This window comes from Embiotoca jacksoni, unplaced genomic scaffold (genome assembly GCF_022577435.1).
Source record: "Embiotoca jacksoni isolate LCO1_2020_lvr unplaced genomic scaffold, fEmbJac1.0.p SCAF_13, whole genome shotgun sequence".
NCBI classification, from domain to species: Eukaryota; Metazoa; Chordata; class Actinopteri; family Embiotocidae; genus Embiotoca; species Embiotoca jacksoni.
The window spans coordinates 18,888,743-18,905,917 of NW_027185263.1; the positions used below are offsets into that span (position 1 = coordinate 18,888,743).

General features: G+C 39.5%; 1 protein-coding gene across 4 annotated transcripts in view; it reads right to left on the bottom strand.

The window, feature by feature from the left end:
• The window catches only part of LOC138196736 (cell adhesion molecule DSCAM-like), a 102,941-nt gene that overhangs the window by 33,800 nt on the left and 51,966 nt on the right, over positions 1–17,175 (bottom strand). For 3 of the 4 annotated variants that reach the window (XM_069147081.1, XM_069147080.1, XM_069147079.1), the window contains exons 4-7: positions 3,068–3,214; positions 1,598–1,876; positions 1,080–1,355; positions 412–708 (exon numbers count right to left, since the gene is read on the bottom strand). In XM_069147081.1, coding sequence (XP_069003182.1) covers positions 412–708; positions 1,080–1,355; positions 1,598–1,876; positions 3,068–3,214 — 999 coding nt within the window. The remainder of the gene's footprint in view (positions 1–411; positions 709–1,079; positions 1,356–1,597; positions 1,877–3,067; positions 3,215–17,175) is intronic. The other variant, XM_069147082.1, reaches the window with a different exon arrangement.

A 17,175-nucleotide genomic window follows, 5' to 3' on the forward strand; every position in this document is an offset into this window, starting at 1 on the left:
TACCGCTATATGACAAAAGCAATCCAGCCAACCATGTCCCTATAGAGAGCACATAACACTATCGTCAAACACTGGTGCTAACAGTAAATCACCCTAATGGTGTCCCAGTAAAAAGCTATATGCAGGTGTTTGGTAGAAAGGAGGGCATTAGAAAAGTAAATGTTGACACCAGTGACTGATGATATGAGATGCCACTACTGGAGGATCTGCTCTAATCTATCAGAAACCAGCGACACATCTGATAACAAAAAATATAATTTTCTGAACAAACTTAGTCAGGCATTCTTTCAACATCTGCACATCTAGGCACTTTAAAGGTAGCCAATTAAAATTGTATCAAAACAGAATAACTCAAGGACATGTTGATGTGTATATGTGATGGTGTGTTGGAAGAGTTGATCTGACAAGCACCTCTTACGTTTATTCGCGCCTGGTAGGAAACTGTCCCAGCCGAGTTGTTGCAGATGCAGCGGTACACCCCTCCATCAGGGACCTGGGTCTGGCTGATGTTAAGGTGGCTGACCACGTGGCCTTCAGCATTGGTGTAGTGGGAGATGCGGTGGCGACTGTCCCGTACCACAGGCTCGTCATCCAGAGTCCACGTTACTCGAGGCTCTGGTGTGCCCTTCACCATGCACGACAGTGACACAAATTCGTTGATGTTGTAAACCTTCTCGCTAAATGAAGCCAGAATCTTGGGGGTGCCATCTGAACAGAGGAAGGAGAATTTGTATAAAGTATATTATTCTGTACTAATCACACTCAGATAGGATGATTAGAAAACTATATCTGAAGCCTTTTTAATAAGCATATCTTCAAAATCCAGACAAATTTGCGTATTTACTGTAACACAAGCATATCTGCTGCATAACAAGCAGAGTCAGATTTATACAGATCTTTTGTCTGACTCCAAAACATCAGAGCAACAACTCATGTAACAAAATGAAAGTTTTTTTGTTTTTTTTATCTAATAGACACAAATACCTCTGCACACGAAAAAAATATACTGGATTTGCCAAATCAGATATTCAACACTATGATAACTGCTCCTATCCACAAATGTCACTGTGAAATCTGACCTTCCAGTATGACTTGAACAAAGTCCTGGGCAGACATCTTCCCGTGTCTAGCGAAGCACTGATAGGCTCCTCCATCACTCTTGGCCATACCAGCCATGACTAGGTTCTCCCTGTTTTGGCCTGTCATGCGGACACTGTTACTTGGGTAGATGAGCTCTCCGTTACGGTACCAGGACAACTGGTACTCCTCAGAGCCAGTTACACTGCAGGACAGTGAAACTTGGCTTCCCACGCTGCCCTTCACCTTCCGCGGACTCACTACGACCTTCAGGGGCTCTGTAGGTTAAAAAGGTTATAGTTCAGTGCATGCTTTTAACAAAAGATCAGATTATTTGTTTTTATTTGTTTTCTGGAGTTTAGGGAAGAATATATCTCAGTAGCCAGTGAAATGTTAAAAATGCTACATGGAGCACCTAAAAAATCAGAGGCAGCTTCTACAGCTTCCCAGCTTTCCCATGTTTTGACTCATTATACCACTAATGAAACCGGTCCCTTACCATCAGCCCATGGGTACTGACCTTTTACCTGCAGCCTGCCAACCACCTCTGCATTGCCATAGCCGTTCCACACCTCACACACATACGTCCCTGTGTCACTGGGCTGGGCTCTCTCTATGAGCAGACCTGTCAAACTCTGTCTGAAGCGTGTGTCAGGCTCAAGTGGCCGGTTATCCTTTAGCCAGCGGTATTTTGGTGCAGGATGTCCGGAGGCTTTGCAGGGCAGCTCCACTCGATGGGAGCCCATCACCTCACGACGCTCAAAGCTGTCCAGGATGTGGGGCGCTGAGTTGGTGGGATCTGCAGGTGGGTGGGAGAGTGGGTGTTAGGTGTGGGGGGTGTTCAGGGGGGTTGATTATTTTTCGAGTCAGAACCCAAGTTCTCAAGCTTTTTTTTTAATTTACCCCAAAATACTGTTTTTTGGACCAATGAATAATTAGCATCTATTGTGTGTTTCTTATGTTTCATAGTTATCATGGTGGTTTACTGGGTAAAAAGACACGCTCTTTACACTGAGTTTCAATGTGCCTGATGGCCAGACAGTGTATCCCCAGACCCTACACAGTCATAGAAGTCCCTTTAAAACTCAAGAACTTCATCTGACATTGGTGGGATATCCCACAAATATACCCTGCATGAACACAACATTAAAGAGATAGTCCAGCAGTTTTGCACAAATCAAGTTGGGAAACAGACCCATTGCAAAATCAAATGATAGTCAATATTTAAATAAATGAAATAGAGTAAAGTTTTAGAGTAATGTTCAAGCTTCAAACTAGATCCTACCATTTCTATAACACAACTCAGTATATCTTAAATATTGTATACAGTAATATATTATATAAATAGTAGTATGTTAAAAACCCTGCCTGCACGGTAAATGTGTCCGTCTTTCAAACCCTGCGCCAAACATATATAAGACAGGCTTTCTGTTCAAAGTAGTAAATCAGTAAACTGATGTCATGTGTAAAATCAGCAGAGTATCCTTTAAATAGTTAAATAGTAAAAGGAGGGGAATTATCTTTCCTAAAACCCTCCCCCATACTGGCAGTATTTTGGTGACCTTGATCATATGTCATCCCCTCTTTAATTCAAGTGTTTATTTTCTGCCATTTTATTCAGATGACTACATGTTTTTTTTTTTCCAACCACACATTTATTTTCATATGGTCCAGGTACACACTGTTTTTGAAACCAGGCTAAATCAACAATGAAACACATGCTGTATTCCACAGATATTATTGTTTTACTGACTGGTATGAATACAGAGATTGTAAAACAAATTTGTGTCCTCTAATGTTTCATATCAATCTGTTTACTTGTGTTGTTTATTGTCGGGTACACAGGAAATAATCTTTACTTCATGCACAAATAAATAAAGCCACAGGGAAGAATGTGATGGGATGCTTGCTGGTTTCTAATTTAGCAACAAGCCCTGTTGACACTGTTGATGCATCTTTGCAACACCAGATATTCCACTGCTCTTCTTACCTGAGACAATGAGGCGGGCACTATTGCTCTGTCGGGTCTCTCCTGTGTACCGATGTCGTGTCATACACCTGTAGTTGTACAGCCCGTCTTCCATTTGCACATCCAGGATATAGAGGGCTCCCGTGGATGTGATGAGAAACCGTGACACTGGAAACAAATTGAAAAATAGAGGATATAAGTCACTGCATATTATTGACACATGAAGGTATTCTAAAAGGTACAAGTCTTAGTGAAACAATGAAACAAAAGCAATATCTTACAGTGACCCTTACTAACTCCAACTGCTTGAGGGCCAGTCAGTAACAAATATGTCATCTTTATGTGACCTATAAGTACTGTGTAGTCCACATTATGGAAAATACAAAACATCTGTAGGATGAAGACTTTAAAGTGCAGGATTTCCTAATGATTTGTTTGTCCCCTTTAAGTCCTCACTATGCTTGATTGTCTGGTGTAACAACTAATGTGTTGTGCAAATATTTGCTTGTATACAACAGAATTGTCACTATTCCCATTCTGATGACAAAAATGGGCCAAACACAAACATTACTGTGGTTTGACCTGCTATCGTGCTCACACAACCAATTATTTAATTTTAGTCATTTTAAAAATGCCAACATACACTAGAAGTAATGTAATTATTTCTTCATGCTTTGCTACAATCAAATTGGTGATGTCTGAAACATTGTGAGTGGCACATGAAAGGTACTAACAAAGCATCAATTGCCTTCAGATTACATCACCAGACATTGCTAGCATTTTGCCACAAATACTATTCATCAAGAGTCATAAATTGTGGATGAGAAAGCATGGTGTGTTTATCATCTTTTATGCACTGGAATAAGTACCTTACACATTTGAAAAGAAAGAAATAGAGAACACCCAATATTGAAGTCCCTTAGCAAATATTTGCAAGTCAAGTTAGGTACGCAGCTCTGTGTGATTATAGTCACCAAACATCTGCTGCAGCCAATTTAGCTCAGCACAGCTCTGAGGCACAGTGACAAGGATGTGTGTTGTGTAGCAGTGTAACACAGCTCGTTATCATGTAGCTCATCGCTCTCTTCTTTCTGTCTCTCTCGGGGGAAACTCTGTGTCTCTCTCTCTCAGGCTCTCTCTCTTCTCTGCTCCAGACTAAAGTGCATGGGAGCAGGGGATCACAGAGTGCTTTGATAAGGCATGGCTGCACAGGTTGGATATGCTAATATCATTCTAATGTAATGCTAATTTGTGTGAACACATGGAAGTAGTGAGAGGTAGTCAGTGTTTATGAGTGATGTGTGCGGTAGCTGGTGCCTGCCAGGATATTTCACGTCACCAATGATTGACAAGCCTATCTTGGATAGGGATAAAATGTGATTTTGCCAGAGATATCATAATGCAGACTTGAAAGAGTGTTTTGAGTTACCCTTGTTTAGTCTAGTCATGACAGTTTAACACAGATTAAGATGGTTGTAACAGGTCCTTGCAGAGTGCATGCCTCAAAACCGGGAAGAGGTGAAAAGTGCAAAATATGATCATTGTCTTCAAAATTATATCTGCAACAGCCCAACAACAAATCTCAATGACGCTTTGTCAAGTGTAATATGCTAGTTTAGGTGCAAAAACACTCTTTCAGCACTAAATTTGGAGTACATCTTCTCAAAGCTTCAGACAATGAACCTATCTCTATAGTTGTCTAGCTAGATCTTATTGCTGCATTTGATACCTTTGATAATGACATTTTACAACTCCATGTCCAAAAAAGTTGGGGCACTGTGTAAAAGGCGACTATTTGCAAATTGTTCAAACCCAGATTTAATAGAAAATAGCTCAAAGACAACATATCAAATGTTGAAAGTGAGAAGTTTTATTGTTTTATGAAAAAAATGTGTTCTTTTTTAATTTGACGCCAGCAACACCTCTAAAAAAAAGTTGGGACAGCGGCGACAAAAGACTGGAAAAGTTGTGGAACGCTAAAATAAACATCTCACAACTAATTAGATCAATTGGTAACAGGTCAGTAACATTATTGAGTATAAAAATAGCATCCCAGAGAGGCAGTCTCTCAACAGTGAAGAGAGGGAGGGATTGACCACTGTGTGGGCAAACAATAAAGAATAAGATTCAAAGAATTTGGGGATTTCTATGGCACACAATATCATGAAAAGATTCAGAGAATCAAGAGAAAATCTCTAAAAACAAGGGATAAGGCCGGAAACCAGTATTGGTTGTTCTTGATTTCAGAAGTTGGCACTTCATTAAAAATAGACACAATTCTGTTGTGGAAATCAGTCTGGGCTAAGAAAAACTTCTGTAAACCATTGTCTATGAACACAGTTCATTGTTGCATCAACAAATGCTGGTTAAAACTTTATAATGTGAAGAGGTAACCATAAATCAACATTATCCAGAAGCGCCACCACCTTCTCTGGACCCATGCTCAGGCGAAGTGGAAAACTGTCTTGTGGTCTACAAAATCAAAATTTTTGATTATTTTTAGAAATCATGGAGGCTGCATCCTTGTTATCAGCACAGTTGAAAAAGCTAGCCAGCATCCGTGATGATACAGGGATGCGTTTGTGCACATGGAATGAGTAGCTTGCACATCTGGAAAGGAACCATTAATGCTGACTGATATATACAGGTTTTGGAGCAACATATGCTGCCATCCAGACATCTTTTTCAGGGAAAGCCTAGCTTATTTCAGCAAGACAATCCCAATCCACATTCTACATGTATTTCAACTGCATGGCATGGTAGTAGAAGAGTCCTGGAACTAAACTGGCCTGCCTGAAGTCCAGACCTGTCACTCATTTAATAAATCTGGCACATCATGAAATGAAAAATATGACAAAGGAGACCCCAAACTGTAGAGCAGCTGAAATCCTGTGTTAGGCAAGAATGGGACAACACTTCATCTTCAAAACGCAAAAGTAAAACTTCAAGCATAGCTTAAACACATAAAGGCCTGAACCTGTATTATTGTACCTCAGCATTCAGAGAAAACTGAAGTTATTGTATATGGTGATGAAAACGTCAGAGAAACACAAGCTACAGTAGTTTACTCTAAAAGCCATTGCCTTGGCCTACGATGCTACTTTCAGAAACCTTGGGGTGTTTTTTGACCTGGCTATGTCCTTTAACTCACACACCTTCTCTCACCTGCTGATTATTGCTGAAACTAAAACATTCTGTTCCAATATGATGCTAGTCTATGCATTTGTTGCTTCAAGGCCACAGTATTGTAATTCCTTATTATCAGGATGTCCCAATAACTCTCTCGCCCCCATGTTGCCCTGAGCACTTCTCCACTCTTATCTTTCACTCTCAATGCTTTTTTTCTTTCTCTCCTCTCTATCCTTGTACCTTTATGCAGGTATCTCTGGCTCCGAAGCAGCATGTTTCTGATCTGCAGGTATCTGCCCCACCAACCTGCCCAGTGTTTATTATGGGTCTCCAAATGCAGTTCTTTTCTCTACTCTTTTCTCTCACCACAGCCGGTTGAAGAAGATGGCCGCCCACCTCTGGGTCTGGTTCTGTTAGAGGATTCCTCTTGTCAAAAGAGACATTTTTTTTCTCTCCACTATTGCTCATGTGGGAATTGTTGTGTTTCTCTCAATACTATTGAAGGGTTTTGACCTTACTTAATAAAGATAGCTGAGTTGACTTACATAGTGATCTGGTGCTATGAACTATTGATGAAATTGAATTTAAAAAATGAACTGAATTTTTTAATATAATATATAAGCATTCCACAGTTGCAGGTAGTGTTGCTGCAATCAAAAATACATAAATGAGAGGAAAAAGAGAAATGGAGGAGACAACAGAGAAGAAAGGGGATAAATTCACAAAGCAGGGTAGTGAGGATGCTATTGTGAGCAAGGCTTGACCTAGTTAGAAATGAGAGACCATGGATTTGATATCCTGAAGGATTTTTTTTTTTTTTTAATTTTCAGTTTGTGGTTAAAATGCTCTAGAAAATGACCGACAAGCAGTGATGAAATGAAAGAGACATTACAGGTATGTGTGTGTACATAGTTCTTAATCTCTTAATCCCAGAGACAGGCCACAAAACATGATAAAATTATAATTGCCCTAGTTGTCAATGCATATAATTTTAAAGGAAAGAAACCATTAAAAGAAAGCGGATATGAAAGGAAAGGGGAAAGCAGGCTGTCTCTCCTGTCTTTCCTCTCTCTTTTGTCCTTTTTTCCCCCTGAAACTTGTCTGCCATCAAAAGTTGACAGGCTTATGAATGAAAGACACTTTCATTAGAACAGACTGCCTGTCACTGTGACAAAAAGGCATTCCTGGAAGAAGGGAGTAAGCCTGTGTTTTATATGCACGTTCCAAAAGACACATACGCGCACACACACGTGTGGGGGAAACTACATTTTGTATCTGACTCTGTCCACAGCAATACATAGCTTAGCTTCTGTGATGGTATAACTGCCGGCTTCTCCAAATTGGGAACGTTGCAAACCCCATCTACAAACTACTAAGGATAAGTACCCCATTCAACCCCACTTCAGACAATCAAACTGTCCCTTAAGAAATATGCTTATGTGCTTAATTGCCGTGATAAAATATCACTCTCTTGTCTGTGGATAAACCAAGATTCCATTACAACAAAAAGAAAGGTGCTTCTCCATTGCATTGATTGTGATGAATTTTTCACATTAGTTCAATAAGGAAGATCTGTAAACTCGAGTAATGCTTTAATTCCACCTCTATGAATTAATCCTGCTTTGCTGTCTTCTACATCACATCCACTTTCCCACAGTGTCAAATCACTCATTCATAATCTCGTCTTCACCATATTTGCCCAATGTATCGTAAATGATGAAATTCCAAAATTCTTTTCAGTTTTACATTGAGAAACATTATTCTTGGATTTTTGCACTATTTACCCATACACGCTCTTTCACAGAGTGGCCAACCTCTCCCCATCTTCACTGCTGAGAGACTTTGCTTCTATGGTGTGTTACATCAATAAATATTATGAAATCTGCATAGTCCACTCCACTTACAGCGTCTAAGCTCCAGAGGGTTCTGTCCTCTCTCCTGAAACCATTTCGTACGTTGCTGTACAAAGTGGCCTGTCAAAATTAAAGTCTAAAGGCAAAAATGCAAAAGTCACACTGTCATTACTTCAATAAATAATTTTCCATTTAAATTTTTTGTGTGCATGTCCTTGCAATGTTAGTGCCAGAGCAGTTATATCAAACCCTGTTGGCTTGTTTGTCTGTATATTAAAATCTTTGTATGTGTATTCATGTTTCTATGCATGTGTATGTAACTCAGTGTGAATGTGTTTATGCCGTGTACAGCTGCATGGAGGAATTATCTAACAGTAATGATCAGTGCTCCTCTACGCTTTTCCCTGCTCTTCGCTGCTTCACCTTCTGCATTCTAAACTGCCTGAGAGATAGCCTTCACTGTTCTTGCAGTGTGTTTGTGAACATGCTAGACTTATGAGCATGTATTTGTATCCACACCTGGGTGTATTGGTTTACATTTCTCAAACTATGGTTTCACTTCACCCCAGCTGGCTTGCTAGACTATCAGTAGTCTCCTCTTCCCTTCCTCTGCCCACCCAGCTGCTCTGGCATCATCGGTGCTACAAACACAAGTCCCTTTATGTGGATCCACACTCAATAGCTTCAATTAATCCCCATATAAGCCACACTGGGCCTGCAAGTAGACTCTTTATTTACTCAAACTAGGAGACTTTGAGGTTTGTAACTGAAACCTAAATAGCTTGTAAGACATAATAGAAACAGAATTATTGTCACACTTTTAACCAAGGACAGTTTGGACTGTCATCATTGGACACACAGGTTAAAGTGTACCAAAGAGAGAGAAGGATTCTAATGAGATGGAACACAATGACACATGGTGACATAGCTGAGCACTTTGACTTGCGCTTGCTGGGCGACCATCTGCCCAAAAACATGCACTTTTACTGAACGCTTGACTCCCTGAGTCATTTCAATATTCCATAATTAAGACATGAGTGGAGGAAAGATGAGATTGGAGGAGGGGCTGAAGAAGAAAGAGAGAGAGAAAATGAAAGATCAAGAAGGAAAAAGCACCTCTGGGATACAACCACTCTGTCATCTAAAATGACTTACAAATTAGCTTACAGCTATGCACTCTCAGTGAAGGAAAAAAAAAGACAGAACTTTCATATGCTAATTCAGATCATGTCTAGGCAGAGCAATTATCAAAAAGTGTCAGCCCTGTCTGTCTGACAGATCTCTACAGGAACGCAGTACTCCTCTCTCTCTGTTTCTTACACTTCCGCTCTCTTTCTCAAATCAAATATGCTGCTGCAAAATACTACAGACTATAATCCAATGTAAAGATATTGTGGCAATATGACTTGATTATACCGGTGTATATCTTGGCAGCTTTGCAGTACAATCCTCAATATATATAATTTTAACAATAGAAAAATAAAAACATTTCCCTTATGATTCTGAACACCTCAACCTGTATTCCTCTGACTTCTCTGAAGAACTTTGAATCATCTGTGATCAACACCAACAGTCTTCATGCCATTGATGTGAAAACAATGGAGTCAGCTAAACAATGCAGATAAAAATTGCTTCCTCATCACTCTGCTGGCAGTGTCCCCACTGTGCAACTGTCTTGGAGTGTATTAGTGAGTAGAGTGTGGTCCCTGGAGACAGCCAGGGCCTACAATGTCACAGTAACCTTGGGCACTCAAAGTCAAGCAGCTTGTTACACATACAACTGTAAAAAAAAAAAAAAAAAGATAATCCATGCTGGTTGCGCAGTTGCAGACCAGCTGCCAACAATGTCTTTTAAGCAGGACCAACAATTGGAAATATAAATAAATACTGTAATAAACTAAAATAGCACAAGACAGACAGAATATAACCACTGAGGTGAGTTGGTGAGTGTAGATTTAGCATTTTCACAAAAAAATATATATATTTCCCAAATGGTGTGTACAGCCTCCATTTAACAAAATTATATTCAAAGCAACAATTTGTACAAAACAATCTTGTTTCAGAAATGATCACATCTCTGATATTCAACTCCCTTTTAGTAGAATAAAAATGGACGAGCACTTTTAATAATCTGAAATTGCGGCCATATTACCACCATATGTGAAGTCACATTGTTTCAAGCTATGAGCATGTCACACAGAGACTTGCGCCATAATTGCCGATGTAGTCTGAGAGTAATACTGAGTGTATGATGAGCCCAGGAGGGCCTGTGTTGTAATTAGGCCTGGTCAGAGTTATTGGCAAAGTGACTCCAGTTTGGTCAGGCTGGGATAAGCATCTCTATAGAGAGGGTACCACACCAATTTACAGCCCCTCTAATAAAAATCATCTGTCATTCTTACAGAAAGCACACTGACAGCTGCTGGGGTTGCCACGGCAACACAATGGCCACCATTCGCAAGCAATATTTCCTGTACTGTAAATGGTGGAGAGATTGAAACAATTCAAATGTTTTCATGCTTAGGCACACAAAATTAAAATGTGTTCAATTAGGATGGATGGATGGATGGATGGATGGATGGATGGATGGATGGATGGATCTGCCTACATCTAATTGTCAGTTAGATTTGCTTTTTATATAATCTTTACTATTGTTATCTCTTTGTACTCTGAGCACACAAGATGTGTCCCACATCCAACCATCAGAGAGAGAGAGTGAGAGAGAGGGAGTGAGGCACTCTGTTGTTGCTTTGCTTTGGGTTTTCTCCTTTTTCACATTTTCCCTCATCTGACTTGAGAGCTTCTGGGAATACAGGATGTTGTATTCCGTAGAGTCTGTAAAGGCCTTTGATAAATCTGTGATTTGAGATTTCAGGCTAAATAAATAAGATAGCGTGGCTTTAATTACTTATGTCACTGTGAGCAGTAATAAATGCTGCACTGCTTAGTGCAGATCCTGAATAGTTTTAGATGACTGTACACTTTTAACTACCGTGTGTTACACTAAGTTAGCCAACTATTAACCTCAAAACCTTTTATAAAACACATCAAATATTATAGCTTCAACAATTGGAGCACACATACTTGAATAATTATCATCTTTCATGGCTGTATACAGGAAGTGGAGATGAAGTTTAATGCTGAAATAAGGAGTTGAAAAATCCATTACTTAATTATCAGAAAATTAATACATCAAAAGTCAAGCCCTTTATTAAGCACAAATTCCAAACTTTCTGTATCTCCATATTTGTAAGGAATGTGAGTAATCTTTCTACTTTTCTAAGCCTCTGTGACTGTTTGCACACATATATAAATAAAAATAGTTAGTGCCTTAGTGGGCAAGAACACACAAAAACAGACCTATCCAAAATCCTACAGGTTTCTTAAAGGGAATGAGAGGAGCTAATTTGATTGGCCACGATTGAGGTCAGCTGTGACACACCTTCTAATTATCTGTTCCTCCTACTTCACCATTGTACAGCGCCACGCCTGAAATTTTGTTCACAAAATACCAAACACGTTTGCCTGAGACGCAACTGCACTTGCACCATATCTGCACTCTGCTGAGGTGGACCAAATTAGGGCACTGTGCCTTTAACACACATATAAGGAGGATTGCTTGGTTTGTCAGTGAACAGTTTTAAGTAGATTTGGTTCTTGTAAATATGGAAATAAAGAAATACAGGAACATACACATAAACCAAACAGCTGCCTTAGTTTCTAATCACACCTGGATGACAGACTTGAAGCAGCATCTGGGTCTAGGATTGATCTGCCCGCTTCAGATGGTGAGCTTTTTTATTGCCAGTCCTAATCAGTGGGAGCATCCCTCTGCTCATTAACTAGACATACACTAGCCTCAGGCTCACAACCTCATATGTCAGCCACAGATAAAGATGTAATCTTCTGCTTGACTGAATAACCTACTATTAGAACTAGATGCAAATAGACAAACAATATTCAAATCAAGAGGCAACAGGGAAGTTTAAACCCTGAGGCACATGGCCTCATCGTTTTGGATACTGTTGGTCTTCAGACTGATGAAGCAAAATGTTCAGAAGTTTCACCTTTGTAAGGTCTAGTGTTCAGTAAAGTAGCTAGGAAGCTATTTGCTAGTACTGCACTGTACTGCCATGTCCCTGGACATAGTGTACCTGGAAAATAACAGACATATATGTAACACCCAATGAGAGCAACATTGTCAGCAGCTTTCTCCATTATGCTTCACTGTCCCTATGTTTTGCATACTGTGGACATACAGTATCTAGCTGTATAGACAGACCAGTGAAATTGAAACTCAGCTAATATAAACAGAATGTAACTGAAGGAGTTCCTTGTAGAATGCAGATCTCAGCCAAGGCCAACACTCCACTCTTCTATGATATGCATATCTACAACTGCAATCAGTACGAGTTCATATACCATTTACAATTGTGGTGATATTTGAATTGCACAGTTTCCTGTTCCTCCCTATGAAACTTTCCACAGTTGCCCATTGGCTATTTGGCCACTGGACAGCCAAAATATCCCCACAGTTTTTTATCAGCTCTGTTTGTCTCTTTGTCAATCCTCTCTGTGTGACATCATTGAGGGTGCATCTAAGATGCACATGACAACAAGATGGTCCGGTCCAAGCAGTTCAGTCCAGGCTTGTATTTCTTTCCCAGAACACCTCCGGTGCACCACAATGACTTATCTGTCTTAAGTTTTAGCAAGTACATCTGTACTGTGAATGTGGTTTATAATATGGAGTCAACGGCCCATGTTTAGTGTCTATTAAATACTACTATGAACTGGATTTAAGTATGGCATGTAGTAGGTACAATACCTTATTTCACAATGCAATGAAAGTTAATGTGGATTAGCACCGTGATTTTAATTCATTCCAAAACTGAATGTCTTCCTTTCTGGCCAATGCTACACCCTTCCACCAAGTTTCATTAAAATCAGGCAAGTCGTTTTTTCATAACGCTGCTGAAGAAAAGATAAAATACAAAAAAAAATTAAAAAAATTAAAAAACATGAACCCCTTGGCGAAGCTAATAATGGATATAGCAAGAATGGAGACTACTCATACAGGCCTTATTGTGCAGACACTGACGTACTATAACAGAATGTCTCTGTTCTCCACCAGACTGTTTCGGGGCAGCTGCATAAGTACTGTTTTTTCTATCAGACAAATGTATGTCTATAAGATCAAAACTGAGGAGCATCACAATAGCTTTCAAATTTGTGCCTGCCTGTGTGTGTGTCTACGGTTGCGTGTGCGGAGTAATTAGCCAGTTGTGGAGTTAAGCTATTAAACCCCTGATGGTTGTGTGTTTACAATGCTATCTTTGGCCCCTTTCTGGCCAACATTAAATGAGCCAGTGTTGAGCGTCAGCTGTATAATCATGAATATTCAGCTCCTTCTGTGAGAACCTGTCTCTGTGTGTGATGCACTGGCTGGCATTAAGAAAGCTATTGCCATCTACTCAATCACAATCCATCACTTTGTCTGTATTATAAGTCAAGCTGAAACTTATCACCAAACCCCCAACAAAATGTGCTTTGTCGGGGAAATTAAAAAAATAAATTAAAAAAACCCAACAGAGCCTGTTCCCAGTCCTGAAGCTTCAAAGAGCAGTGCATCAGGTCAAGGTTATCTGAGTGGGTCCCATGTAATGTTTTTTTCTCTTTTTTGCTTTTACTGATGCTTGATGAAAGCTCTGGATTGAAGGAAAAAAAGGAAAAGCTTGAATAGCCTTTCTGCCACCCGGGGAGAAAAGTATCAACTGCAACAACATTCTCTTCCACTGACACACACTTATTTGGTCACACACAAGGGTCATATTCAAAAGCCAAGTAATGTGTTTTTCATGCAAATGTGCACATCTCCTCATGGTTATTAATTACACTTTCTAAGTAAGAACAAGACAATCTTTGTAGACCTTGCTGAACTGTGATAACTTGGTTGTAAAAGAGTTGTTCCCATAGTGCCATTCCCTGGAGACTTCATGGCACCACATTCCCATTTATGGAAAAAGGGCTTAAATACAGTGCTCATTGGTGTTTCATGGTAATTTGCGATGGCAAGTGGAGCGGGCGATGCTGCTCTGTGAGTAAAACAGAGGGGGCAAGAGGAGGATTAGATAATCAAACAGTGTGCCACTTTAAATAATCTCTGGCTCCTCTGGGGGAGGTGAGATTTAAAGCTGGAGCCCTTCTGCTTTAATTGTCTGATTTTCCTGTCATTACAGTTGAGGGCCTCAGTAATTCTGGCTTATTAAATATTCAGGAACCACGCTGAGGATGGCGAGGAAGGAGGGGGCAGGAAGAAAGGAGAGGGTGGAGGGAGGAGTGGACGAAGAGAGCGGGACGATGTTGTGCCAAGGCAAGCCATATGTGGTCAATGCTTGATTAAGACTGATTTACAGCCTTATGAACTGGAAGTCAGGGAACACAATCAACACTCCATTTTTAGAGCAGAAAAATATACTGATTGACTATATATCAATGGAAAAATGATCATATCCATAAATCAAAACCTCACTCATTGACTGTTTTTGCCTGTCCACTATCCATCAGAAACATGCACACCATATGCACACCAAACACATCGAATTATCTATTTTTTTACATTTATATTTCACAATTTCATCTGGCAAAACCTCAATGTCTACATCTTAATATGAAAAGCATCTAGAAGCTAAAACTGTCAATAAATGTAAGTGAAAAATACAATATTCTCTGAAACATATATAAAAAGACAATATAGTAATGCGATGCAAAATTGTACACATACTTGAGTAAATGTACTTTATTATTTTCCACCACTGTAAACTATCTTATTCTATCACGTTTATGTGCTTGGGGACACTGAGGTTTCAAAATGTAAATTAGCCCTCCTGTTATGTTCGTTTCTTAGGTACAGCAATGATGTTCCCGGGTCAATGTGACTCGGTGCATGTTTAATCATCCAAAAGTTGTCAGAAACCAAAAAAATCCTAATAAATATAGTTTGTACCTCATCACCAACACCATTACTAACAATTCAATCAGTTTTTAGTGGAATGGAGTTATTCACCCCTCCATAGATCATAGTTCAATTAGGATAACTTGCTCGTTTTCATGAAAAATACATGTTCAAATAATTTTTTATGTACACTGGAAAAACCTAGATATAAATTGCATTAGTCTACCATAACATGTATTTTTTCCAAAATTTTATTTGCATTTTGAAACTTTCTTTTTTTCATGGGGTGGTGTAGATAAGACACCTCTGCTGTTCAGGCTCACTTAAAATCAAGCCAAATGAGTCATAAGGATTGCATTTTATCCAGATCCTTCCACTTCTCCCCCAAAACATGTCTCCCTTCTAGATTAGTCATTTCTACAATGACTTTCTGTATTGAGTTTGGAATGACCAGCTCAAAAGCTGACTTGATGTCTGTGACACGAGTCACTGCCATCCTGGTTGGGCCGGGCACTGTCTTTACAATATTTTCGGCAGACAGTCTCGGCTGATGTGTATCGGGTGAGGATGACCGCTGTATTTCAAGATTTTTTTTGACACGAATGTCTCGCTTGGAGGAACAGGTATATCACTTTCCTCATCTGATGGTTCATAATCAGTACCGTTATAATCTGAATTGACCTCAAGATGGTCTTCATCTTCAGACACATCCTTCTCTATTTAACTGTCGTGATGCTCCAGAGCCTCCAGGGCGGTCATCCTTTTGTTTCTGTTGCTCATGTTGTCCTACAGTTAGGTGCTGAGTTGTATGTATCTGCAGAGTGTATAGTTGGTGGGACTCCTAAGCAACCATTTTGTATGTTTCGGCCCTCCCCTGCTAAGTATGGGCGCAGTTTTCCCGCGAGAAATAAAAAGGTTCCCGTCAAAATAGTATCTGTATTTCTCGCACAGGTGGGGTAGTTAGAAAGAGAGTGTGCATGCGTGTGAGATTGGGATGAAATAGTGTGTGTGTGTGTGTGTGTGTGTGTGTGTGTGTGTGTGTGTGTGTGTGTGAGAAATGGGATGAAACATGGTGGGAGGGAGTAAGAAAGACTGTCTCAAAGAAAGAAATGGTCTAAACTTGACCCCTTATAGCCTCCACTTTCACTGTCGGGTCAAAATGACCCGAACATCATCTCTGTAATATAAACCTGCAGGGAGGGGTTACAAATACATGATATTTTTATTTATTTATTTATTTTTACATTGATTACACTAATTAAGGCAAGCAGAAGAAGTTTGATACAGAAAAAGTATTTTAAAATATTTCTTCTAGATTTTCAAACTTCGAAACGGGTCAATTTGACCCGCAACATAACAGGAGGGTTAAGAGTGAAATCTAAAGGACAAAATAGAGCCTTTGGTTTCATGGTGCTAGCGACAATGTTAAGTGACAAAGTTACAACCAAAGTGAGAAAGAAAATCTTAAAGGTAAATGCATCACCGATCTGTGCAAAGTTGCCAGGGTTGTTTATTTCCTGTAAAAAAAACTAGGCTTCTTTAGTAAAAGGTAAAAGAGTGAGATATGACTGATACTGATTGGATAACCCGACCAAACACTCAATGGCAATACACACATGCATCCATTAAACATACACACTATCCTCAAGCTGAACTACATGCCTGCTGCAGCACAAAGAGTATGTTTGAGAAAAAGTATGGTGTTAGAATATGAAGCAGATAGTATTCATAGTCTAAATGCGTCAAATGTTCCAAGAAATTGTAATGTCTTTGCTAAATATGATTAATATTAGGCAGTTGACTTTAGATATTAGCAATATCAACCAACTTTATTATTGGAACTTAAAGCAAAGATGTCTCCAAAAAAGCACACAGGATAAAGTCCTTTATTTTTTTAAAGAAGAATCTGCGCGCTGAGCAGCTGAGCAAACAATTATCATCATGCTATCATTGAGTTTAGCAGCATGTGTAGCCATTACTTGTATTAAACAAACACTATCACTCCCTCCTCCCTTTGTTCAGGAATTATTGTTTTGTAAGGCCTCCCTTGAGCCTTAATGAGCTGGCTGAATAATAAAGACATGTTTTTAAGAAGTTTGGCATCTGCTGTAGATCTATCATTATACACTTGGTGCATGTTAATGTTATTATGATGTTATTAACTTCAGAAAAATCTTTTGTCTGTATAGGGT